Raw genomic sequence first — 26,702 nt, forward strand, 5'->3', positions numbered from 1 at the left:
GTGACTGCAGCAGTCACCTGCAGCTGAGGCCCAGGAGGCAGGGACGGAGCTGTGACAGTGATCCTGGGTGTCAGGGTGCAGCGCTGGCATGGCTCTGCAGAGAAAGAGGTATTTCAGAGGCTCAGGTCCTTGAGAGCAGGGCACAGCTGCAATTCAGGTTCTGGAGCCAACAGGGCATACGAGAAAAAATACCACATAGTGTTGACTTTGAACCCTGGAGTGCTGGACACAGCAGTGGACCAAGCTCTGTGAGGCCGGGTGCAAATGTTGGCTTCACTCCCCAGGGAGTTGGGAAGCCTCAGCAGCTCATACTATGGAGGGCTGAGCTCCAGCACTTAAGGGAGGTGGGTGTGCTGCTATTTGGCCCAAAGTTTGGGTTGTACAGCTCGGAGAAAGCTATGTTTCCCAGAGAGGGTGGGCAAAGCACAGGCTCGAGTGCAGAGTCACAGCTGCTCCTCTGCACCAAAGCACCAGTTCCCTGGGACCAAAGCACAAGGTTGGTTCTGGCGCCGAAGGGGTACAGCTCCTCTGTGGGTTTGGATTCAGCTTTTCTGCTGGGCCCACGCTCTGAGTAGCTGGCAGCATGGCACAGCAGCAACTGGGATGGGGAGATGAAGGGCCCAGGGCGTAGAGAGCTGCAGCAGGTTGACTGGGGATTGGTGTATGCTGTGTGTGTGTGTGTGTGTGTGTGTGTGTGTGTGTGTGTGTGTGAGGATAGTGCAATGATGGCAGAGCCTCAAGGATGGAGGGATGCAGTGGCTAGCGGCCCCCAGAGCAGGATGCACTCTAGCAGTGGCTCCTGTTTCCAGATGGCTCAGTGCAGTAGCAGCTCGGGTCACACGAGTGGGGTACAAAGTGAGCTCCGTCTCTGGAGTTGTGCTGCTGTGTGAACTGCAGGTAGCTCCCCAGCTGGACTCAGGGCTTGTGAGGACTGCAGAATTCTGCCGAAGCAAAGACTGCAGGTGTCCACGACAGTGATGGGGCTCAGGAGGCCTCCTGCTCATCTTTTCCTTCCCGGTTCTGAGTTCATCCTGGCTTGGGAGATGAAATGGCAGAGGCAAGGTGTTTCGTTCCCCTCTCTCTGCGGCCATCCGGAGTTTCTGCTCTCACAGGGTTTTTGCCACTCCCTTGCTGTACTCCAGCGATCTCCTTAAGTTAGTCTGGTTGCAATGTAGTTGTTTGTTATTATTGTTTTGGTCCTTTTTTGTAAGGGAGCAAGTGTTAGGCCCCTCTAGTCTGCCATCTGGCTGATGCCATCTGTCCTAAGTACTTTTTAAATGCTATTGTAAATGGGGTTTTTGTATGTTGATTTTGTGTCCTGCCATTTTACTGGATTTGGTTATCATTTTCAAATAGTTTCTTGGTGAAATCTTTAGGGTGTTCTATATATAAGACTACGTCATCTGCAAACAGAGACAATTTGACTTCTTTTCTGATTTGGATGTCTTTTATTTCTTTTTCTTGCCCAACTGCTCTGGTTAGGACTTAAAGTTCTACGCTGAATAGAAGTGGTGAGAGTGGGCATTTGTTCCTGATCTTAGAGGAAAAGATTTCAACTTTTCACTGCCAAGTATAATGTTAGCTGTGGGCTTGTGATGTATGGCTTTTACTGTATGTAGGTACATTCCTTCTATATCTAACATTTTAAGAGTTTTTATGTTGAAAGTATATTGAATTTTGTCAAATGCTTTTTCTGCATCTATTAAGATGATATGGTTTTTGTCCTTCGTCTTATTAATGTGGGGTAGCACATGTATTGATTTGCTATGTTGAACTATCCTTGCATTCCAGGGATAAATCCCACTTGAACATGATCAATGATACTTTTAACATGCTGTTGGATTTGAGTTGCTAGTATTTTGTTGAATATTTTTGCATTTATGTTTATTGAGGATATTAGCCTATAACTTTCTTTTCTAGTAATGCCCTTGTCTGGCTTTGGTATCAGGATAATGCTGGCCCTTGGATTATTTCCTTCTCTTCAATTTTTTATTTTTTTGAGACAGAGTCTTACTTTGTTGCCCAGGCTGGAGTGTAGCAGCACAATCTCAGTTCACTGTAACCTCCACCTCCTGGGTTCAAGTGATTTTCTCATCTCAGCCTCCCAAGTAGCTGGGACTACAGGCACAAGCCACCACGCCCAGTTTTGTTTTTGTTTTTGTTTTGTTTTGTTTGGTATTTTCTGGTAGAGACAGTGTTTCACCATGTTGCCCAGGCTGATCTTGAACTCCCGTTCTCAAGTGATCCTCCCACTTCGGCTTCCCAAAGTGCTGGAGCCACCATACCCAGCCTCTCTTCAATTTTTTCGGAGGAGTTTGACAAGGATTGGTATTAGTTCAAGTATTTTTAATGTACAAATTTATTATGTGTATTAATTGGCTGCCACGTTTTACAAATTATTAACTATTCCTATCTTCTTTGACAGACAACAGAAAGATCAGAGTTAATGGAACCAAAGAACCTATCGAGTTCAAATCCAATCAGTGGTTTGGAGCAACAGTGAAAGCTCACAAAGGAAAAGTTGTGGTGAGTGTGAGCCGTGGGCTTGTGCTGCTGCTTTGGAGTATGGTGTGGAATGTTTTAAAGCTCATGTTTAGGGAAGCTCTTTCCTATAGGAACATGTTAGACTTTCAACGACAAGCCTGTTGGCATTTTAAAAGCAACTAAATGCTTAAAATTAAAGAATGTATTTTAGTGTTTAAAGCTATAGGAAATAAAGCCTGTTTTCCAGAACAGTAGTTAAATATTTTCAAATATTTCAAAAACAACTAAGAAAAGTAAAAGCTAAATCTTAAAGTGGTAAAATATTGTATTGCTTAAGACTGACTCAGGGGCTACTTAAAATCTGACCAGAAAAATAGGACTATTCCCATAAGGATGCTAAGTTAATCTGCTGTGGTTTCATTGATCCTTTTTACACCGAAAGAAAAGCTGTCTTTCATAATAATTTTTAAACAGCTAACTGAATGATTCTCTGAGTTCATTAACACTTTTTAAAGTAAAAACACTCATTCTCAAATAGATAATCTTTCAGCTTCAAAGTGCTATGACTTAATAATTCTATTATTTTATTGTTCTGAGCAATGATACATGTGTAAGTTACGAAGAAGCAAATGACTATTGCAGTAATCTGGAAGTCTTTTTTAGTTTGGGGAATTTTTCAACCTATTGGCTTTAATTTCCTTACAACAATAAAGCAATAACTTTGACCTTTAGGATTTGTTGAGAGCTACTTGAATTATGATTTAATAAGAATAAGTATCTAAAGCAAATGCCTTACTTTATTTAGTCTGTTAACCCCAAAAAGATTTTGACATAAAACAGGTAATGTATAAAGTGTATATAGCCCTCTCCAGTTAAGAAATCCAACATTTACAATATAGTTTTTGCACAGTTGTCTTTGCATTAATATAATTTTCACATTCCAGGATTTGTAAGAACTTTTTAAGGTGGTATATGACTTATGAGAATTGCTGCTGAAAAATTAACTCTGTAATAACTGTTTGGGGCTTTAAAAATCTTTTGGATACTGTTTTGATTTTTTTGTGTGTCTTGAAATTTTATCTGTAACATATAATAGTTGCATATTTATTCAATAATTGTAGAAGCCCTGAAAAAAATGGAAACTAAACTAATACACCATGTTCATAATAAAAAATGATTAATTTTTGGCATGCCAGCATTTTCTAAAATACGTGATGGGAAATAGGATAATACAGAGTATATTTCAAGCTAAATTTTTTGAGTGCTGAAACTTAGCAGAATGAACATTTAAATTCTTTCCTATATGATGTAATTTTATAACTGCAAAATCCTACCTCCAGAAGTATCATTTTTGTATATCCAGGTACCACAGGTATACACAGCAGGTTTGGGTCAAAGCCTAAATATGTCCCATCAGTATGTTTCACATCAATGTGAAACTGGGAAGATTGAAAAAGAGTAACTTTTTAGAGCTAACATCAGGCAAACACTGGAAAGCATTTTCATGGCATGAAATGCCTTTTGGTGAAACAGAAGGTGAGGCCAGTTGGAGAAGATCAAGCTACACAAGTGAATGCTTCATGATGTCGATTTCCCTGTGCTTTTGCATCTGCACCTTATGCTGAATTTACGAACCAGACAACTTCGGGAACCTAGAAGAGTTAGAGAGTTTTGGAGTATTGGCCAAGACTTTACAATATATAGAGAGGCAACACCAAACAACTGAATTTGTAGAAGCGTAATTTATTTGAGACTAGGAGTTATCTTTACTAAAAATAGCTATACATTGGGCCAAATTACCAAGGACACATTTGGAAGCATAGATTACTTTCAAATTGGGATCTTTTTTCACTTCTCTGGAATTAAGTGTGATATCATACCATCAAATTAGAAGGCAGGCTAGCAGCTCTGTGTTCTAGGATTCTGTCTTTAGAGATGAGTATTTGGAGAATCAGGTACAATATTTACAGAAGGTTCAGGCAAGAAAAACAGAAGTCCAAACCATGCTAATGTTTTATACGTGTTTATTTCCTCTCTCATTCCTAACAAAATGTTATTTCATTTATTTGAAGAGGATTTTCATACAGTGCTCTTGTGAGAATCTAAACTTCTAAAAAAGCAGCCAGATCATTTCATGTTTTTCTTGCTGTTGTTTCAATTCATTTTTGCCAATAATATTCCTGATATTAGGCAAACTAATCAGAAGCAGTTCCGTCTTTTTACCATAATGTATTTCTAAAATGGGGTCATAGGCAATGACATAAAGTATGTCTTATTTTCTCTAAAGCAACATTCCTAAAATGAAAAGGCATGGATGAGGCATCAAATCCGTTTCTGATATGACAAATTATAAATCATAAAAGATATAACAACAAATGCATAATCATTTGGCATTGTAAAACTATGTTCCAACTTCTATCTGACAGGCATGTATTTAATTCAACATGTTATATGTCCATTAATCAAGTTTTATATGCAAATCTTCATATGTAAGTCCTGTGGGCAGTTAAATCAATTCCAAAAAAGGTTCCAAAGGATGAGCAAATATTTCTACAGTATGCAACATTATTTAATTTACCACTCTATATGTTAGCTGGAAATAAGCATAGGCCATTGTGTTTCTAACCCTTTGGTTATTTGCCGCCTTGGAATGGAGAGGGCATTTATGAAATAATTTGGATAACTCTTCTTTCTCAAAAAGATTGTCTGAGGCCTTTGGAGTTTATCTCAATAAATTTCTCCATAACAAGGAGGGCCAGATACTTGAATTGCTTTACCTGTGGTGTTTAATGCCTTGGAAATGCTTGTAGCTCATTAATACGCTCTCTTACTGACTTTCTGATCATCCCTGATAAAAGTGCTAAAACAGGCAGAAGATGCTTCTACTTTCAGTTCATGACCAAAAACCATGAAGTGAAAAAACCAAGCCAAAAACACTGTGCAAATAGAGAAGTGCGTCCAGATGAAAGTCATTGTTTAAAAGTCATAAGATGCGGTTTCGGTGATAAACTAGAGGGCATCACAAAACAGAGGTTTACTAGCTTGTTTGCATCCTTTGATTCGAAAGTCATCTTTTAAAAGCAATAATTAGACACAGAAAGGAACTTGTTCTCATAAGACATCACACTGATTAATTCACTGTTTACATGATCATTTGCTTTTATGTAGGTCCAATTAAAAAGAAAAGAAATATGAGTTATTTGCTTTTAGGAATTATTTTCTGCTTGCTTTTCAGGGCAAAAAAAAAAAATTAATTGCTATGGGGCCTAGGTGCTGTGGCTCTTCCCTATAATTCCAGCACTTTGGGAGGCTGAGACAAGAGGATCACTTAAGCCCAGGAGATTGAGGCCAGTTGGAGCAACATAGTGAGATTCTGTCTCTACAAAAAAACAAAACAAAAAAATTAGCCAGGCACAGTGGTGTGTGCCTATGATTCCAGCTACTTGGGAGGCTCAGGCATGAGGATCACTTGAGCCCAGAGGTTGTGGCTACAGTGAGCTGTGATCATGCCTCTACACTCCAGCCTGGGTGACAGAACAAGACCTTGTCTCCAAAAAAAAAAAAAAAAAAGTCATAAAACTCATTTTTTTGCATGTATTTTAATTTTCACCAATTCTACAGTGTGTTAACATTAAAAATTAGTTTTGGAAGTTTAATTACCTCTGATGACCGAGGTACTCATTAGCATGCTAGAAGCCAATTCATTCACCCAATAATTTAACAGTTTGTTATACCAATCATTCAAATAAAACTATAGTATGAGAAACCTACATCAAAAATGTATTTTTTTTGTCTTTGATGTTTCCTAGGCCTGTGCTCCTTTATATCACTGGAGAACTCTTAAACCGACACCAGAAAAGGACCCAGTTGGCACCTGCTATGTAGCAATTCAGAACTTCAGCGCCTATGCCGAGTTCTCTCCTTGCCGGAACAGTAAGCAACTTTTACTCCTTGAAACTAACATTAGCTCAAGCGCTTTTCTATTGTAGACAGGAGCGCAGGTAAGCTCAAAACACCATTGATAACTTACAGGGTTGCAAGGAAAAAGCTTTAGGGGTAGGTAAAGATTTTTGTCAGTCTTACAGGTGTCTTGATGTGACAGCAAGTCAAAAGCGTGGAATTCTACTGATCTTCTGTGTTTTAGAACATTTCTGATTTATTTTGCAGAATTGATTGGTTCCTTATTTTAGGCCATAAGGTGTCATTTGCTGTTCAAAATTCACGCTCCATGTCCTAAAGAATGCTGACTGCCCACTTTACTTGTTTATTGCCAAAATGGTGTTAGCTAGCATGGGTGGACCTGGGCATATGTTCAACTTGAGATTCCTGTCTGGCTTGTGTTCTCAGTGGCTGTTTCTTCTTTACCAGCTGTGTATGCAGATTGTCTGCATGATATGCCTTTCTGCTTAAGATGTTTAATCCTTTTTTTTCAAAATGACCCTGTATACTTAAGAGTTCAAATCTCATCTGGCAGTTCTAGGAATCTTGTAGCCAAGCAGTCTTTAAAGCAAACCTGGGAGTGTCATCTTTGGGGCATTGTGTTTTAATCATTTTATCTCTGTGGAATACCCAAGGCTTGGGATAGCATGATGGATGGATGGATGGATGGATGGATGGGTGGATTCATCTACTCAGAGTCCTTTAATTAACTCCTCCAGTTTTCGGTGTTCCAGATAGATCACTAGGATTTATTGATAAGATACCTATGGATTTTCATTCTTGTTGATAATTCACAAGATCATATTGGAGGGAAAATGTAGTAGAAAGAACGTTCTAGGACTGATTTCAGGATATTGATTAAAAAAAAAAACTAAATCCCAAATTAGCTTGAGTTCTAAAACGTAAATTTTCCCCCTTTTGCCTGAGTGTTTTTAAAATTCAGGATTAATGTAGGGAAGATAATGATCAAATGTCATAAATAAATGAAGAGAAAAAATAGATTAGTGATATTAGAGGGTTAACAAAGAGGCTGCTGAGATTTAGAAGCCTAAAGAACTGGGAGTGGAACTTTTTTTTTTTTTTGAGACAGGGTCTCACTCTGTCACCCAGGCTGGAGTGCAATAGTGTGATCATGGCTCAATGTAGCCTCGACTTTCTGGGCTCAAGCAATCCTTCCATCTCGGCCTGCCAAGTGGCTGGGACCACAGGCATGTGCCACCATGCCTAATTTTTGTATTTTTTGTAGAGAAGGGTTTTTGCCATGTTGTCCAGGCTGGTCTTGAACTCTTGAGCTCATGTGATCCATCTGCCTCAGCCTTTCAAAGTGGTGGGATCACAGCTGTGTGCCACCACACCTGGCTTGAACATTTTAACTCTGATGGCTTTTAGTGAGGATTTTTAACAAGGAGAAGATTATTGCTTTCTGTTTAAAAATACTAAAGTAAATCAGACACTTCTTCAGATTACAACAAATGTCAGCTGAATGGATGGTCTATGGAATAAGGATTTTATCTTAAATAGCTTTAAAGTAGGGGTTCTTTGTAGATCATGGGACTCAATTATTTATTCAATGTGGGATTTCTTTAAAAACACACACACACATTGAGAAGTAAACTAACTCTTCTATGTTTAGGGAATACAGCAAAAAACAAGAGGAAAACAGCCCTCTGTTCAAGGAACTGGCTCTAGACAGTAAACATGTAAATAAATGTGTTTATGATACAATGTCAGGCAGTGAAAAGTGCTACAAAAAAATACAGCAAGACAAGAAAGGAGGGAGAGACCTGTGCTGGGGAAGCCAGGGGAGGAGCAGCATTTTAGACAAGACCATAGAAAGGGATTCTTCTAGCAAATGATTATTGGAGTAGAGAGAAGAGAAACTTCCCAGACTCAGGCAACAACCAACATGAGGCATAGTTTGTGTCACGTTCCATTCAAAGTGCTGTGCTCTTGGGTTTATTAAGAGGTCAGTATTGTTATGATAAAGATAAAATCCCACAAACAATAACAAAGGAAATCCAAAATATATCAGAAAATGAATGGTAGTGGAAAGATTCATTACTGAACTTGTTTCATCAATATTTACACCTGTCCATATCCTATACTTCATGATTTGCCCATGTTCCTGTTCTGTGATATTGACCATATGCTCACAGACAAGCTGGCTTGTTCAACAAACAGCAAATAACTGTAACTAAAGACAAGACCAACCTTCATATGTCTTTTGCCTTGATAATGTAGGTTATTCTTCCAACTGCCATCGAGGATGATATTTATAAAACTAGTCACTCCTTGTTCTGCCTTTTTGCCCGACTACCTGTATGGGATGTGAGGGCTCAGATCAAAATACAGCGCGTGAAATGTAGACTTCTAGGGGAAAAGTTTCAGAGTGAGTTTGAACCATTTTTTAAAAACGTACACTAATGTACATTTGCATCTTAAGCTACATGTTGAGGCTAACAGCTCAACAAAGACAGAATGGAGCACATGTTGAGTTGCGGAATAGCTCAATAAATTGCCATGAATTATTTCCTCTGTGCTGCATAGCCACAGTTTTCACATCCTCCTGGTCTCCCTATTCCTATGGGTACTTCTTCCTCCTCATATCATCCAAGAAGCAGACTCCCCATCATGGACAAGAAGTTCACAGATCATTAACACAAAGCCAGCTTGTTCATGAGCATATGGTCAGTATCCCACAACAGGAAACATCAGCAATATTATTTTCAAAAGAGAATTTAAAGAAGCACCTCATGTTAATCTTACACCACAAACTCACTCTGCTGATATTGTTAGCCATCACCTGCTCATTCATATTGATGACCTGCCTATGGCTCTTATGGTCATTCATAATTCAGGTGGAGATGGTTCACACACACCCTTCCATTTCTTGGATAAGAAGTCAACAAATAGTAGCAAATTATCCATACACTTCCTTGGATTCCTAAGTTCACTCTAGGACATAATTATCAAGTTCACAGAGGCTCTGAAGTCCCAGGAAGAAAGATTCCTCCAGCTCTCATAAATGATGATTCAACAAGTAAAAAAAAAAAAGACTTTGCAATGGAAAGAACCTCACACTCTATTACAATTGCCACTTACAATAAACATTTGGAGCTGATTATTTTCTCAGTGTGTTTTGTAAAAAAAAAAAAAAATGAATGTTTTCCCTTAATTTTTTTCAGCCTGCTGTTTTAAAGCAATGCTTTCAGAGAATGGTCATGTTTCTTCCCTTTGGAATAATTTACAATCATAAAAATAAGAAGTCAGGGTTGAATTTAAAAGAGATTTTTAAAAGGCTTGTGCATGGAAAAATACATATAAGAACACGTATATGAACACATATATGTTCAGAGAAATATCTCATGCATTCATATATATTTATGGATGCACAGAAATATTTACACATATGAGCTTCTAGAAAATTGGTACTCAGATATTCCAGATTATAGAGATGAGCTTTTAGGGAACTTTATAGGATTCGTGACCATAAATCATGAAATATAGTTGTAAAATAAGGAACAAATTTTGTTAAAATACAGTGCATGAGGTCAAAAAGTGTTTTTAAAAATAAAGGACTCGGGAGGCTGAGGCAGGAGAATGGCGTGAACCCGGGAGGCGGAGCTTGCAGTGAGCCAAGATCGCGCCAATGCACTCCAGCCTGGGCAACAGAGCGAGACTCCGTCTCAAAAAAAAAAAAAAAAAAAAAAAAAGGAGCATCTGGAAAAAATTGATGATGGCAGTGCTAAAATTAGCTAAGTAATGACCAAAGGAAAGAAAAAACCAGAAGACATTCTGAGGGAAGCTGGAAAGGCCAGGTCCATTTCAAAAAGCTTCTGAACAGGCTCATGCACAGTCATCAATATTTCCTGTGATGACGTGTATTTCCTTTCCTGTCCTCTTATTTCAGTTTCCATTGAGGAATATCCTTGATAAAAAAGGAGTCATTATTTACATGTCCAAATCTAACTATGCAGGATTGAGATTCCCTGTACTTAACTGACTACATTTTTGGCTATTTTAGGCATGTTAGAAGTTGTAGAAACTCTTTTAAAGTACAAGTTACAAGTAGTAAATTTCTGGTCCTAATGCCCTACAGACTTTTGATAACAATAGCCTTGGAATCATCGTGTTGGCCTGTGTGTACCTTACAACTGTACCATGAGATCCTATTGAACAATGAGTTAGTGAATCATATTGGATGGAAAGCAAGATGAGCCACTACTAGAATTTTCTCTTTTGTGAACACTAGCATTGCAATGTCCGGTGAGACTGTGACCAGAAATGCAATTTCCCAATTTACCTAGCTTATTATAATAGGATAATTTATTTTATTATTATTATTTTGTTTGTTTGAGATGGAGTCTTGCTCTGTCACCCAGGCTGGAGTGCAGTGGCATGATCTCGGCTCACTGCAACCTCCGCCTCCCGGGTTCAAGTGATTCTCCTGCCTCAGCCTCCCAAGTAGCTGGGACTGCAGGCACGCACCACCATGCCCAGCTAATTTTTGTATTTTTAGTGGAGATGGGGTTTCACCATGTTGGCCAGGATGGTCTCGATCTCTTGACCTCATGATCTGACCACCTTGGCCTCCCAGAGTGCTGGGATTACAGGCATGAGCCAACGTGCCCGGCCATAATAGGATAATTTAAACTTAAATTCCTATTAAAGAGCATAACAATGGAAACGCTTGTTGGTGGCCCAGAAGATGGCATCCACAAAGGTCATCTTGCACTGTTCCTTCTTCCTCAAGGTGTCACCTGTTGGGAATGACAGACTATCTGCCTTCACTCAGCACGAGGGGGCAAAGGAGAGACACGTTACTGCCTCATGGGAAATTTGGAATATAGTCAAAGATAGAAATTTTATTTCTTCAAATGAACATGAGTCATAAAACCCAACATAGTAGCCAAAAGGGATGTTATTCCTGTTGATCTTACTAGAGAATCACAATGCTATTTGGAGTAAGAAAATAGACAGAAATATGTTTAATAAATTGCTTGGACAACATTTTAAAAATAAACATAAAACACGTATTGATTATTTTTAATTTAGAAGGTTCTAGAGAAAATAATATAATATCCTGAATTGGTTATTAAAAAATATTTCAGGGATGATAATGTTATAACATTTATGTATTTTGATCGTTCTAGGCAATGCTGATCCGGAAGGCCAGGGTTACTGCCAAGCAGGATTTAGTCTGGATTTTTATAAGGTGAATTATTTTGGTTTCACAGTTTCTAATATTTAATCTGAATTTTTTTTACCCTCTGCCTCTCACTCCCACACCCCAAAACCACCACCACCACCAAAGAACCAAAGAATCTTGAGGAACATACCTAGCCTGTTTGGGCAAATGCTTTCTAAAAAAAATTTTCCATTCACGTTTTATTTTTATGTAAATAATTTATGCACATAGCAGCCTATTAAATAGTAGAGAAATAGACATGATAAAAGCAACAGCCTTTCTTCTTACCCTTTGTGGCAATAATTTTTTAAAAGAAAATCTAAAAAACGCAGTAATGTTTCTTAAAAAGATCACAAGAATCTATTCATTGTTTAATTTGTTAACTGTAATTGACCAGCTACATTTAATATTAATATTAAAATTCATATATCCTTTCACAAAATTAAAAAGAGATGTTCAGTAAGAATGTAGAGGGAAAAGATTCTGTGGTTTTGAAAATAGTATAGAAAAATTTTGTCAACGTATAAACTGTCTACTGTCTTTTATGGTACTTTTTATCATTACTTTTTTGTTTTTATATTTTCCACCGAGAGTTAAAGATATGAGGCATGAAAGGTGAGGACGTCAATTCATGATAAAATGTTTATATTTGCTAGTCTGGAGTGTTTGCTCTTTCTCCTGAGAAGGGGGTGGCATTGGGGATATATGGAAAAAAATAGGCATTACTATGGCCTTGAAATAAATTGGAACAGAATTTTCTTTTTATCACCAAGGCTCGAAAGACCATGTCTGCAAAACTGCACAGCATTAAACATGCTGATATTTTGCTTGTAAGAGGCAGTGCCAAAAAACAGAATTTATCTCTCTCAAGGGAGAGAGTTCAACTTACCTAATTGAGTCAAATTAAAATTATTTAATATGATAACACACTAAATAATTGAAAACAAAAGAGGAAAGAAAATGAACTGCAGGCCTCAGATAGAAGGATCTCTTTTAAAAGTTGCTTTTTATGTGTAACAAATTGTTAGAGCAATGCTTATTAACAATGATTTATCACCCTTTAAAAATGTTTAGTATATCTTTTCCAATTATGGTTGCTGTTGCTGTTTCTGTTTTGTAGAATGGAGACCTTATTGTGGGAGGACCTGGGAGCTTCTACTGGCAAGGTATGTTCTGCTGGCAGAGCAGAAAAGCACATTTGCTGTTACTAACAGAAGGATGGACCCAGAAGTAGTGTTAAATGTTTACTTTCTATTACCTTAATTTTATATCCTTATTCATAGTTTCTCAAATGAAGCAGTATATCTTTTTTTGCTGTTAATATTTTAATTGACAAAACAATTGTACATATTTATGGGGTACATGTGATATTTTCATACATATATATGATGCGCAATGATCAAATCAGGGTAATTAGCATAACCATCACCTCAAACACTGATCATTAGTGTTGAGAACATTTTAAATCTCTTCTACCTATTTGAAAATATGCAATAAATTGCTGTTAACTATATTCACCTTATAGTGCTATAGAACGTTAGAACTTATTCCTCCACCAGGCTGTACTTTTGTGTACATTAACCCATCTCTGGCTATACCTGAATCTGTATTCATCCTTTCCTCTAGTAACCACTTTTCCACTCTCTACTTCGATGAGATCAACTTTTTTAGCTTCCATGTATGAGTGAGAACAAAAGCATCATTTCGATTTGTACTCTCATTTGTTTTGTTTTTGTTTTTTTCTGAGACAGAGTTTCACTCTTGTTGCCGGGCTGGAGTGCAATAGCACGATCTCGACTCACTGCAACCTCTACCTCCCAGGTTCAAGAAATTCTCCTGCCTCAGCCTCCTGAGTATCTGGGAATACAGGTGCCCACCACCATGCCCAGCTAATTTTTGTATTTTTAGTAGAGACAGGCTTTCACCATGTTGGCCAGGCTGGTCTCAAACTCTTGACCTCAGGTGATCCACCCGCCTCGGCCTCCCAAAGTGCTGGGATTACAGGTGTAAGCCACTGCCCAGCCTGTACTCTGTAATGTAAATGATATTTTAAAATACTCTTGCAACTTAACAATTCATTTCTCCATCAACAATGTGTTGAGGCTCTGCCAAGCTCCGTGGTGGAGGCTGAGGACACATTAATGAGTAAAAACAGACATTGTTCTTACTGTCACGGAGGTTAATATCTAGAGAATGACAACAGGCATTAATCGAACACTCACAGGGGTACCCAAGAACCCCCAACTGTGATACACACTCCGAAGCAAAGACATGTGGTGATGGGGCTGGAAGAAATTAGGAGGCTTCTCCTGGGTGGCTGTGGATAAGGTGTGTTTTGTCCTCTGACCATTGGCTGACAGGGAGCTGGAATACAACCTGTGCTCTGCTTACAGAGCCATGAACCCAGGTACAGACAGCATCTGTCAAGAGGAAATGACGTCTTCTAATTCTTGCTAAGGTGCTGCATAGGCCAGCAGCAGTGCAAAGGCTAACTTGGAAAAGCAAACAACCCTGAATTGAGATCTGGACCTTACATAGGTGTTACCTAGGTGAAGAGAGGAGGGACCACGTGCAGATGTTCTGTGCGAGGCAGGAGGGCAGTGTAGGAGAGAACGGAGGAAAGTCAAGGTGACCGGAGTTAAGAGAGTGAGGGAAGAAGAGCTTGGGTGGTATGGAGTGGCCCCCTAATTTCACAAAAGAATGGGTGATGTGAAATTAACATTATTATGATAAAAAAATTTATCCTAAGTCTTTATGATATTTTTATCATAAATTATGTTAATTTCACATCATCCATTCTTTTAGTTGAAAAAACGTTGGATACAAATGATTTGCTGAAAATTTGCCATAGCAATGGCATATAGAAGCATTTGTCTGAGACATAGAAATTTAAAATTTTATTCAGGTTTCACATTGCAGCCTTGCAGTCCATGCCAAGCAGTTTTGTCTTTATTCTACAAACTATGGAAAACCACTGGGGGATTTTAAGAGTTTAAATAGATGGCTTTAGCTAGAGTAAGAAGGTGTTGTTTGTCCTGAGTGTAGTGACAAACTATGAAATGAGTTTAAGCATGGAGTGCTACAATCGAATTTATATTTTGAAAAGATCATCCTGGCTGCGTTACAGAAAACAGATTGAAAGTTGGCCAAGGTGAAATATCAGCAAAGTAGTTACAAGGTTGTTACAAGGATATAAACTAATTTTAAGTTTATAAGGTAAACAAGTTGTGTAAGTTTCAGGTAAAGATGTGTTTCTTAGAGCCATGATGGTACTGACTGTAAAAGAAGAGAAATTTGAGAAATACTTTGGAGGCAAAATAAGCAGCCTAAATGATGTGTTGGATATATGGTGGTAAGGGAAGTAAGGTCGGAAGGGAGTGTTTCTGACGCCTGCTACTGAATGGCTATAGGTGGGTGCCGCTCACTGAGATACAGAACACTGGAAGAGGACAGGTTTTGAGTGGGCTGGAGAGGGAAGATGATGAGTTAACTTTTTGTTCTGTTGGGTATGAAAATATTTGAGATATCCAAAGGGTTTCACCTAAGTATTTAGGGCTTAAGCCCAGAGGACATCTAGAGTGAAATATAAATTTTCATCGCTTGCATACTGGTGATAACTCAGGCCACGGGTATAGACGGGAGGCCTAGAGAGAGAATACTGAGAAGATTCTGTAATGTGGGCTGTAAAGTTTAGGATAGAGTAGAATCTGAGGTTAAGAGTTGAGGGAGGAATTTTTTTAATGGAAGAAACTTGATCATGTTTAAAAGTCATTGAGAAAGATCCAGGAGAGATAGATTTATGATAATTTTTTTTTTTTTGGAGACGAGTCTCACTTTGTCACCCAGCTTGGAGTGCAATGGTGTGATCTTGGCTCACTGCAACCTCTGTCTCCCAGGTTTAAACGATTCTTCTGCCTCAGCCTCCTGAGTAGCTGGGACTAGAGGTGCATGCCACCACACCTGGCTAATTTTTGTATTTTTAGTAGAGACAGGGTTTCACCATGTTGGTCAGGCTGTCGTCAAACTCCTGACCTTGTGATCCACCCTCCTCGGCCTCCCAAAGTGCTGGGATTACAGGCGTGAGCCACCATGCCCAGCTGATTTATAAAATTGTATATAAACTTAATGTTAAGCTCAACTCATGCATATACAATTATAAACATCAAATAATTAACATTTTGGTATTTAAAAATTACTTTGCAAACTGAAAAACTATATATTTTACACAACAGATGGCTACAAAATTAAAATTGTATTTATGGAAGGTTTTCTTCTAATTTACTTGGTTAATTTCACATAATCCATTCTTTTCCTTAAACTGAAAAAAATGTCTGAGTCAAATGATTTGCTAAAAATCTGCCATAGCAATGGCATATAGAAACATATGTTTGAGACATAGAATTTAAAATTTTATTCAGGTTTAAGATGATAATGTTTATAGACATAGCTAAAGGACACAGCAAAGACAGTGTGTATGTGGGATGGAGGAAAGAGGGTATTTAGCTGTAATCCAGAGATAGCTGGCAAATTCTACAGACAGTGTTCAGAAACTCATGTGTAAATACCATTGTCTTTTTTTTTTTTTTTTTTTTTTTTTGAGACGGAGTCTCGCTCTGTCGCCCAGGCTGGAGTGCAGTGGCGCAATCTCGGCTCACTGCAAGCTCCGCCTCCCGGGTTCACGCCATTCTCCTGCCTCAGCCTCTCCGAGTAGCTGGGACTACAGGCGCCCGCCACCACGCCCGGCTAATTTTTTTGTATTTTTAGTAGAGACGGGGTTTCACCGTGGTCTCGATCTCCTGACCTCGTGATCCGCCCGCCTCGGCCTCCCAAAGTGCTGGGATTACAAGCGTGAGCCACCGCGCCCGGCCGACACCATTGTCTTAATATCAGAATAGTCATTTCAGTCCCAGTCACTTGGCAATATTTATGATCTGGTTTGACAGTTTCATTCTTTTGTGGACTTCCAACAGAAAGACTGTGTGAATTAAGCGTGAATTCCCAACGACTAATTTGGCTTTCAAATTAATGTTAAATGATAGTCTTTTGAAAGCATTTCTTCACTTTTCTCCCAAAGAGCATAATATCACACTTTTGCCTTAGATGTCCATGGTAAACATGGGAATGCACAGAAATTGCAGCGGAAATTGCTCGTTGTCTTTCACATACTTGTCTACCCCAATGCAATCGTATTTGAAGACTTCTGACAGTGACTTTTGAGAGAGATTAACCAAAGTTCTTATCATGTGAATGTTGGTGCCCACGGATTTCTCTTTTGCTGAATTTTGGATCTCACTGGACCTAGCTGCTCTCAGTGTCCTAATTTTATGCTTTCTCTATATTTTAGCAAGAAAAGCAGATGGCTCAGGGATTTTGCAATTCCTTCATTTAACTTAGCTGATATGTTTTATCATCTATTAATCAGATATGTGATTTAGATTGAATACAATATCTATACTTTGCAAGAGCACAGAAAGTTTTATTAGAATGCCAAAGGAAACGTTGCTTGTAATGCCTAATATCGTACTAGCAAAACCATAGGACCTTAGAGAATGCACTCTAGCTCTTTGGGTCTCAGTCTCTCCGCCTAGAAGAAGCTATATTTGACTAAATGATATCAAAACTTACTTCCAGCTGGAATATTCCAGAATAAAAATTACATCATGGCCGGGTGCCGTGGCTCACACCTGTAATCCCAGCACTTTGGGAGGCCAAGGCAAGCGGATCACGAAGTCAGGAGTTTGAGACCAGCCTTGCCAACATAATGAAACCCCGTCTCTACTACAAATACAAAAAATTAGCTGGGAATGTTGGCAGGAACCTCGGGAGGCTGAGGCAGGAGAATTGCTTGAACCCGGGAGGCGGAGGTTACAGTGAGCTGAGATAGCACCACTGCACTCCAGCCCAGGCAACAGTGCGAGACTCCATCCAAAAAAAAAAAAAAAATTACATCACATAAATTTTACCTGCAAATTTGGCCTCCACTCTTAGATAATTTTATCATTTGGAGGTGGAGTATGTATGTTGAAAGCAGCAGGAAAACCAATAAAATATTGTAGTTCATCTCAGGTCTTCTGTCAGAATGGAAAGTTCTACCCAGCTGTAACTAACTCTGCCTTGGAGTTTGAGTGGCAGGCAGGAAAATTCATCATCAAAAAAGCAAGCAATTCCACCATAGCTTTCAAGGGAATGTGTGTCTGCTCAGGGAGGGCCTGCCTCTTGTGTTCATTCAGTTAACCAGTTAACGTATTAATTTATTTAAACACAGGGCAAGTGATCACTGCCACTGTTGCAGATATCATTGCAAATTACTCATTCAAGGATATCCTCAGGAAACTGGCAGGAGAAAAGCAGACAGAAGTGGCTCCAGCTTCCTATGATGACAGTTACCTTGGTAAGACCCATTGCCCAAGACATTTGTGGTTTTTCAAAAGACAAGCATAGTAAATGTAGATGCAAGTTTTATCCCTGACTTATCCAATGTTATTTGGCATCTTATACAAATGTTCTCTTATTAGAGTGGACTCGATTTTTCTTTTCAATACTGCTATTTTTCCAGCCATGATGTGTAATACATAATTTGAGCAGCTATTTTGTTGGCTCCATAGCAGTTTTTTGCACATGAACTATTTCACCAGTAGTAGATACTATGTATTAGCAGGGCTGCTACCAATGTGACAGGGACAGCATGATAGCAGGCTTCTGTAGTTAACAGAGATGCACATGAGAAGTTTGAGTTGCTGGAATATTCTCAAATTGTATTACGTACAAACCACACAATGTCATTTCACCACTACAGTTTCCCATCTTTGGGATCCTAGTGGTCTTTTGATTGCTTGATGAATTCGAAAAAGAAATGTAGCTGTGTTTTGTCAATGTAGCCAGCACCTCACTTTAGAGCTAAACTAAATTGTGGAAAACCATCATGAGAGGTATTAGGAAGCAGGTCTTGCTGGTGACCAGAAATACCAAAACCTGAGCCCAGAGGAAATCTTTCAGAGTATTCTGTCGCATTATTTTAAATCAGCAGCTCTTAAAATGCAACAGCTACCATTTACGCTCAAGGGGGATTATGAAGTATCCATGCTTTTAAAATTGACCTCAGAATATCTCTCTTTTTTTTTTTGGCTATGCTCCTATTTAAGTAGTAGATAATCTATTATGCACCCAGGATTTAGTATATAAGTGTTCCTTTCAGTGTGATTAATTTTTCCCTTTATAGAATCTTTAACTTTTATAATATTTGTAGAGATTTCTAAATAAAGTAGTACCATGGTAGCCCTTTCACCTTTTTCTAGATACAACTCATTTGGTTAAGTCATTAAGTGTGATTGGTTTGTTTCTTTTTCTTTAAAACAGGATACTCAGTTGCTGCTGGGGAGTTTACTGGGGATTCTCAGCAAGGTAAGAGACATTGTTTAGTTTAAATCACTTATAAAGCACAGGGAAATGGTAAAATGGCAAAACAAGTTTTTTCTATCAATGTGATTTTATTTGCTATACAAAAGGGATATTAATGGAACCCAGAGTGCCTATAATATTTTATAGAAAAAATACTTTGGAACAGCATTTTAAGTCTCAAAGAATTTCATAAGAATGAACATCAACTTTATAAAATCTAGTTAAGCAATAAAGTATTAGTGCCATAGTCCCATGTTACGAATGAAAAATATAGATGATTAAATGCCATACTGTTAGTGACAGATCAAATTTGTGAAATTAAGATCCCTTCATTTCTAGTACCTCTCATATCGGACATGCCCAAAATTACTCTCCCCAACCAACTCCAATCCAACACCCCAATCTTACTTCCTTTCTCCTCTTTGAACATACCCAAACCCCAAATAACAGAACAAACGAATCCCTATCTCGTATATATCCCTTTTGTCCTGTCTTCTCTACTTTGCTGTGGCTGTTGTCTACTGGGGCTGATGGACATGAAATAATGAACACAGGATACCTACTTAAATTACGGTAAGTGCTAGGATAAAATTCTAAACATAGAGTAAGGAAAGCTGTGGTGTTAAGAAAACATTTGAATAGAGCCTGGGATGATGAGGGTGGGGGGTCAGACAGACAAAGGGGCAGGGGCCAACTTCTATATTCTAAGGTGTGTAGAAAATTCGGGTGTTCAAGGACCTCAGCTTGACTGCCAGACTTTGATAGTGAAATGAGATTGGCTTCGAGAAAAGACTGGGCTCAGATCATGTCCAGTTTTACGGGTCATGGAAATGATTCTGGGATCTATTCAACATGCAGGGGAGAAGACATGAAAGGTGTCAGCTGAGGAGTAAATATAATCCAATTATGCTCGTAATCTAAAAGAAAAAAAGAGAACAAATCACACTGGCTGCCTATATAGATTTGATTGGATAAGAGTAAGAAAGGATGGTATCACATATATCACTTTTCTCTTCATGTCTACCTCCTTGAAGGCAAGATCTATGTATTGTTATGTATTGTTCTTATTTATCTCCTTTACAAAGACTAGACCATGTGTTGCTCGTAATAGATTCATATGGGGAACAGCCTGACAGAAATAATTTGAATCTTTGGAGTCAAGATCCACATAAGTTCAAGTTCTGACTTCACAGACTCTCTATTCCTTAGGCTATGACAACCTCTCTGGTTCTTATTTGCTCATCTTTAAATGACACTAATATTAACTAACTCAAAATAATGTTCTGAAGATTGCATGAGCTAATGCATGAGAAATACTTAGATACAAGGCAATAAATGGGAGCTTTCACTCAACGCATAATATTTATTGAATGAGTCAATCATCAATCAGTATTTACCATTTTCCATCTTGTTTCATATGAACACTGACTGCATTTCATTAATGCAAGTGGTTTAATTCACAAATAATTAAGAGTAAATGAAATATGGTCACCTGTAGGAATCATCACAGATCCTTTCATAGTTTCGTGTCAAGGTATACAAAGGAGAAAATCATAAACAAAGCTTTGCAGTTCAGGTTGAAGATAATCAGGTTTTTATTTTTTCCTTTGAAAGAACATTTTTCCTTTAGGTACAAACTAATTCATAAAGGACTTGTCATCTCATTATGTCTTCTTCAAGGTATTAAAAGGCAGCATATTGTAATGCTTAAGAGCCTGGACTCTGGAGCCAGACCTCTTGGGTTTAAACCCTGACCTCACTACTTACTATCTCTGTGACCTTGGACAAGTTACATAGCATCTTAGTGCCTCCAACGTTTTTCAATCCTAAAATAAGGATGATTATGCTAATGGTATTGTCTACATCATATGATTCTTGTGAGAATTCAGTGAGTTAACTCTGTGTATCCATAAAACAGTGCAAGGCCTGATATCTAAAAAATCCTGTTGGCTGTAACAAGAACCATTGAATTAGGAACCATCAAAGACAGTATTGAATAACTAGTGCCTTGAAAAAAGGTCAAATCTAAAAATCACTAAAAATTTTACAAAGGAAACCGTAAAACATGCCAAATTATTATTTTTTCAATGTGGCATTAGGGGTATTGTTGGACTGGGTGTGGTGGCTCACACGCCTGTAATTCCAGCACTTTGGGAGGCCAAGGTCGGAGAATTGCTTGAGCTCAGGAGTTCTACACCAGCCTGGGCAACATAGTGAGACCTCCTCTCAAAAATACAAAAATTAGCTGGGCATGGTGGCATGCACCTGTAGTCCCAGTTTAGGAGGCTGGAAGGCTGAGGCAGGAGGATCGCTTGACCCTGTGAGGTCAAGGTTGAAGTAAGTCATGATTGCACCACTGCACTCCAGCCTTGGGTGACAGATTGAGATCTCGTCAAAAAAAAAAAAAAAAAAAAAAAAAAAAAAAAAAAAAAAAGTCTTGTTGGAAAGCTCTCACAAATAGCATTCAGTTTTGACCCAAGAAGATAAATAATGATGCACAAGAGTACATTGTAGGGAAAGATGGTAGAAAACAGTAGTGATTTTCCATCAGATCTCAGAAATATCTGAAAAATGGATTGGGTTTTAAGTGTTTTGAGGATATCTAAAATAAAAGGATATTTTGTGTTTTGAGAATATCTAAAATATCTCAAATAAAATGAAAAGTGTTTTGAGGATATCTAAACTATTTAAAATAAAATATCTAAAATAAAATATCTGAAAATGGATCGTTTTAAGTGTTTTGAAGATATCTAAAATAAAAGCACTATCGAGGAACATCGCAATCAGCTCACCAGACCACTCCGAATCCAGGACTGTGCATGTTCATGATTTACTTAATTAGACAACAGGGAAGGAGAATTCTATTTTAAAAAAACAGTGAGCACTTCAATGTCCTCTAGATGATGGGTTCTTAATATGGATCCTCACACTGCTAGGTGGGACATGGATGGGCTTCACTGGATCGGAACCCCTAAAAATTACATGCGAGATTTGATTGTGTATAATTTTTCTGGCAAGAGGATCCATAGCTTTCTTCCAATTTTCATACATGTTCATGACTCAAAAAAGGTTAAGAGCCTTTGTTGTCACTTTAGAATGAGGCGTAATGAGCTAAAACCTAAGAAAGTAATCTGTCGCTAACCAATTCCAGGAATGTAATTTGATGTGTTGGAAAGAATGTTGACTTTGCTGTCAATTTTCAACTTGTACTACTCACCAACTATGATTTCAACGGTGATAGAACCTTTCTAAGCTGCAAATGAAAGAAATATTTTTGCTTCTCACTAGTCAGGATGCTACTCAAGTCATGTGTTCCCAGGTCAAGGATCTAAATTTTTCCTGATTATATTGATTATTAAAAACCTTGTGGCCATGTACAGTGGCTCAGGCCTGTAAGCCCAGCACTCTAGGAGGCCGAAGCAGGTGGATGGCTTCAACCCAGGAGTTTGAGACCAGCCTGGGCAACATAGTGAGACCCTGTCTCTACAAAATGTACAAAAACTAGCCAGGCACGGTGGCATGCACCTGTGGTCTCAGCTATTCAGGAAGCTGAGGTAGGAGGATGGCTTGAGCCCAGGAGGCTTAGGCTGAGGCTGCAGTGAGACACGATGATCATGCCACTACACTCCAGGCTGGGCAACAGAGTAAGACCATGTTTAAAAAAGAAAAAAAAGGACCTTCTGAAGATTTCACCTTGAGTTATTGAAAAGGAAAAGTCTCCTATTTTTTCTTCCAACTGAATATTTTTTGTAGTTGAGTGACAGTTCAAACTTGCCTTAGACCCCAAGCAATTAAGCTGTCCTGATCTTTTATTAAAAAATTAGGAGCATCTTTACTCAATATTACATTTAATAACTCCTTAGAGTTGTGGTCATATGAGATTGCAGACTTCACAGTTACTGGGTGGGATGACTGATAATTTAAAAACAAAATTCCCGATATTTGTGGAATGGGAGGAGTCGTGGTTGCCATGTTTCTCAAATGGCCCAATCCTCTAGAATCTGTCCTTACCCACAGGCCTGACCCTGAAATCAGTCACCCCTATTATATCTGATTGTGGTTTGTTTTTAGTGTCAGGAGAACTTAATTTATATCAAATAAAGATTATTGAAAACTGGACAGGGTACTACCAGTCCCATCAACTTTCCTGGCAGTCTATCCAGATTGCTTAGTTTTTCTGAACCCTGTTTTATGATTCAAGAGCATGCTTCCCCTGCTCTCCTACTGCTGTAGATGAATCATCCACGTTCCTGTCCAAGGCTCCCCTCTCTGCTTTTCACCTGATCCCATTCCCTCCCTTGACTCTGAGACGGAACCAGAACTGTAATTTTTATACTAGCACAAAAGATGTCACTATAGTAAAAGCTGGAAGAATCAGAGTAAGAGGTCTAATTTATAAATCACACGCAGACCCAAGAAGCCAGATTCATGAACTAGACTGAAGTGCAGAGAGACTCATAATAAAGACATAAAGTATGACAAAGTATGACTTCTGTTTTTCTGTTTTCTATTATCTGGAGAAGAAACAAAAGCTAATGGAACAGTAAACGCAAAGCCCTGGCTTCAAACTTCCAACCCTCTACACATCAGCAATCCACAACCTTTTTGGTACCAGGGACCGGTTTCACAGATGTGGGGGTGAGGGATGGTTTTGGGATGAAAGTGTTTCACCTCAGATCATCAGGCATTAGTTAGATTCTCAAAAGGAGCGTGCAGCCTAGATCCCTTGCGTGCACAGTTCACAATAGGGTTCGCGCTCTTATGAGAATGTAGTGCCACCGCTGATCTGACAGGAGGCAGGGCTCAGGCTGTAATGCGAGCAATGGGCAGTAGCTGCAAATACAGATGAAGCTTCGTTCTGGCTCACCTGAGGCTCACCTCCTACTGTGTGTGTGGCCGGGCTCCCAACAGGCCACAGACAGGTACTGGTTGATGGCCTGGTGCTTGGAGACCCCCGCTCTATATGATAGCCACTCATTTTACAAGCACTGTCTTTGCCACTTTTATTATATGGTGAGTGTGTGTGTGTGTGTGTGTGTGTGTGTAATTCCCCTTCTAAATGACTATTTTCATCCCCAGAATTGGTTGCTGGAGTTCCAAGAGGAGCACAGAATTTTGGATATGTGAGTACTTAAGAGTGCATTATAGGAATAGGGTATTTTCTTGTACAGATGCTCCTTGATGGAATTACATGTAAATAAACCCATCACAAATTGAAAATACTGTAAGTTGAAAACACATTTAATACACCTAATCCACCGAACATCATAGCTTACCTAACCTATCTGAAACATGCTCAGAACACTTACATTAGCCCACACTTGGGCAAAAGCCTATTATAAAATAAAGTGTTTGTATCTCAAGTAAGAGTATCATATCGCAGATTGCTAGTCTGGGAAAAGATCAAAACTCAAAATTCAAAGTATGATTATTACAGAATGGGTATCACTTTTGAACCACTGTCAGTTGAACCATCATAATTGAAGGACCATCTGTATACGCAAAGAAATGTTTCATTTTATGCAACTTTTAAGTCTTTTAAAACTTCCTTTATGAAGGAGTTCTTCCTCCTGATTCATGCTGCTTGCTTACGAAAAAGGAAGGAAAACAGGTCAGATTAGGTTTGTTCTGATCCATGTGCAGGACCAGCTATGTAACTGATGAGACCTAGTGCAAAAAGAAAAAAACAGGCCCCTTGTTCAAAAATTATTAAAAATTTCAGGACACCAACAGCAGACCATTAAACCAAGGGTGAGACCCATCTAAGCACAGGGTCCTGTGTGACTGCACAAGTCACATACCCACAAGGCTGTTCCTACCTGTGGGTATAATCCGGGAATAATGGTGGAGGATGCCATGGTTATGATCAACATCTTAATATGCCTCATACAGTAGAAATAAAAGCAATTGTTATTTCAGTTATTTTAATTAATCGCATTATTTAATTTTATTGTAAATTTAACTAATTGTAAATTTATTATTTGTTTCCACAACTGCTATAACATAGAATCACAAACTGGCTGGCTTCAAACAACATAAATTTATTTACTCACAGTTCTGGAGGCCAGAAGTCTGACATCAAATTGTGGGCAGGATGATACTCTCACCAGAGCATCTATGATAGGAGGGTTCTCCGTGCCCCCTTGCAGCCTCTGATGGTCCCTGGCATTCCTTGACTTGTGGCAACATCCCACCAGTCTCTGCCTCCATCCTCATGTGGCCTTCTGCCCTCTGTGTCTACCTCTGTCTTCTCCTCTTTTTATAAGGACATCAGTCATCGGACTTAGAGCCTACCAGGATGATTTCATCTTGAGATCCTTAACTAATTTCATCTGCAAAGACCCTATTTCCAAATAAAGTCTTATTCTGATGTTCTGGGTAGATATGAAATTTTGGGGTGATACTATTCAAACCCATTATTACGAAATTAGGAAAAGCAAATAAATAGATCTTCTGAAAGAAAAACATTTTAAATGAAGTTCACCTTCTACAAAAGTATCTAGAAAGGTTGGCTAAGTAGAATTAAAAGGAATATTTTTGCCATGTGGATAGCATTTTAAAATCTAATATTTCTTGCAAACAACCATAATGATCAATTTATCATAGCGTAAGAACAGAAACGGATTTAGACAAAAATCCTGATTAAATCAACTAATCATCAAGTTAATTGCTCTCAATATTCTTGAATTCAACTTTTATTTCTCCAGCTCAGATTAATAAGCATGCGTTTTGTCTGAAAGCATCCCAGATTTAACCATAAACAAAAACTTTAATTGGCTTTTTTTTTAATAAGATCATTCTGTGGGCTTTCATTTTTGTTTTACATTTAGCTAACCATTTATCAGACTTTACAAAAAATTTTAAATGATTCAAGTTGTAGTTTTAAAAAAGGGCCCGAATTCTATGACAAATGGTGTAACCTGTTGAATTTCTATGATTTCAGGTTTCAATCATTAACTCTACGGATATGACGTTTATTCAGAATTTCACTGGCGAACAGGTAGAGACATTTTAATACCAAATAAATAAAATCACTCTGGGTTACCAGTAGACTATAATATTCATATCAGTTATTCATCCATTCAACAAATATTTAATGAGCAGCTACTATGTACTGGAAACTGTCCTAGGCACTGGGGATGCAATCATGCATCAGACAGACAGATCCCACCCAGCTCTCAGGCAGCAGTGAGGCAGCAGGGGAGGGAGAGGAAGGGACAGTTTATTAACAAGCAAATAAATGTCCATGATAATTTCAGATTGTGAACCATGATTTAAAGAAAATAAAGCTGAGTGATATAAGACGGGAGGAAGGTGGCAAGGAAGCCCTTGGATGGGGTGATCAGGAGGCCTCTGAGGTGCCAATGTCTGGGCTGAGATGTGAATGACAAGACAGAGCCAACTATGCCATCTTATCCAGAACCTTCCAGGCAAGGGAAGGCTAACATGAAGCCTTTCAAACAAGAGCCAGCCAGACATGTGTGAAGAGCAGAGTGAAGGCCACAGTCTCTGTAAGCAAGAGAGATGTAGGAGCTGAGGATGGAGGGGACAGGGGCTACTCATGGGAGACTGGTGGGGGAGGTGGGTGGTGTTTGGGATTAGAAATTTTTTTCTAAGAACAATGGGAAGTGGTTTTGTATTAACATGAATCTTTCAATAGTCTATAAAGGCCTGAAGGTTTTGACGTAAGATA

The 26,702-nt window shown here is 38.7% G+C and overlaps 1 protein-coding gene across 2 annotated transcripts in view; it reads left to right on the plus strand.

Moving 5' to 3' along the window:
- Positions 1-26,702, plus strand: part of ITGA8 (integrin subunit alpha 8) — a 193,316-nt gene that overhangs the window by 30,194 nt on the left and 136,420 nt on the right. Inside the window, exons 3-10 of one of the 2 annotated variants that reach the window (XM_030819253.1) lie at positions 2,426-2,526; positions 6,294-6,417; positions 11,577-11,638; positions 12,732-12,777; positions 17,877-18,002; positions 18,968-19,012; positions 24,089-24,132; positions 25,953-26,009. In XM_030819253.1, coding sequence (XP_030675113.1) covers positions 2,426-2,526; positions 6,294-6,417; positions 11,577-11,638; positions 12,732-12,777; positions 17,877-18,002; positions 18,968-19,012; positions 24,089-24,132; positions 25,953-26,009 — 605 coding nt within the window. The remainder of the gene's footprint in view (positions 1-2,425; positions 2,527-6,293; positions 6,418-11,576; positions 11,639-12,731; positions 12,778-17,876; positions 18,003-18,967; positions 19,013-24,088; positions 24,133-25,952; positions 26,010-26,702) is intronic. The other variant, XM_030819254.1, reaches the window with a different exon arrangement.

This window comes from Nomascus leucogenys, chromosome 9 (assembly GCF_006542625.1).
Source record: "Nomascus leucogenys isolate Asia chromosome 9, Asia_NLE_v1, whole genome shotgun sequence".
Classification (NCBI taxonomy): Eukaryota; Metazoa; Chordata; class Mammalia; order Primates; family Hylobatidae; genus Nomascus; species Nomascus leucogenys.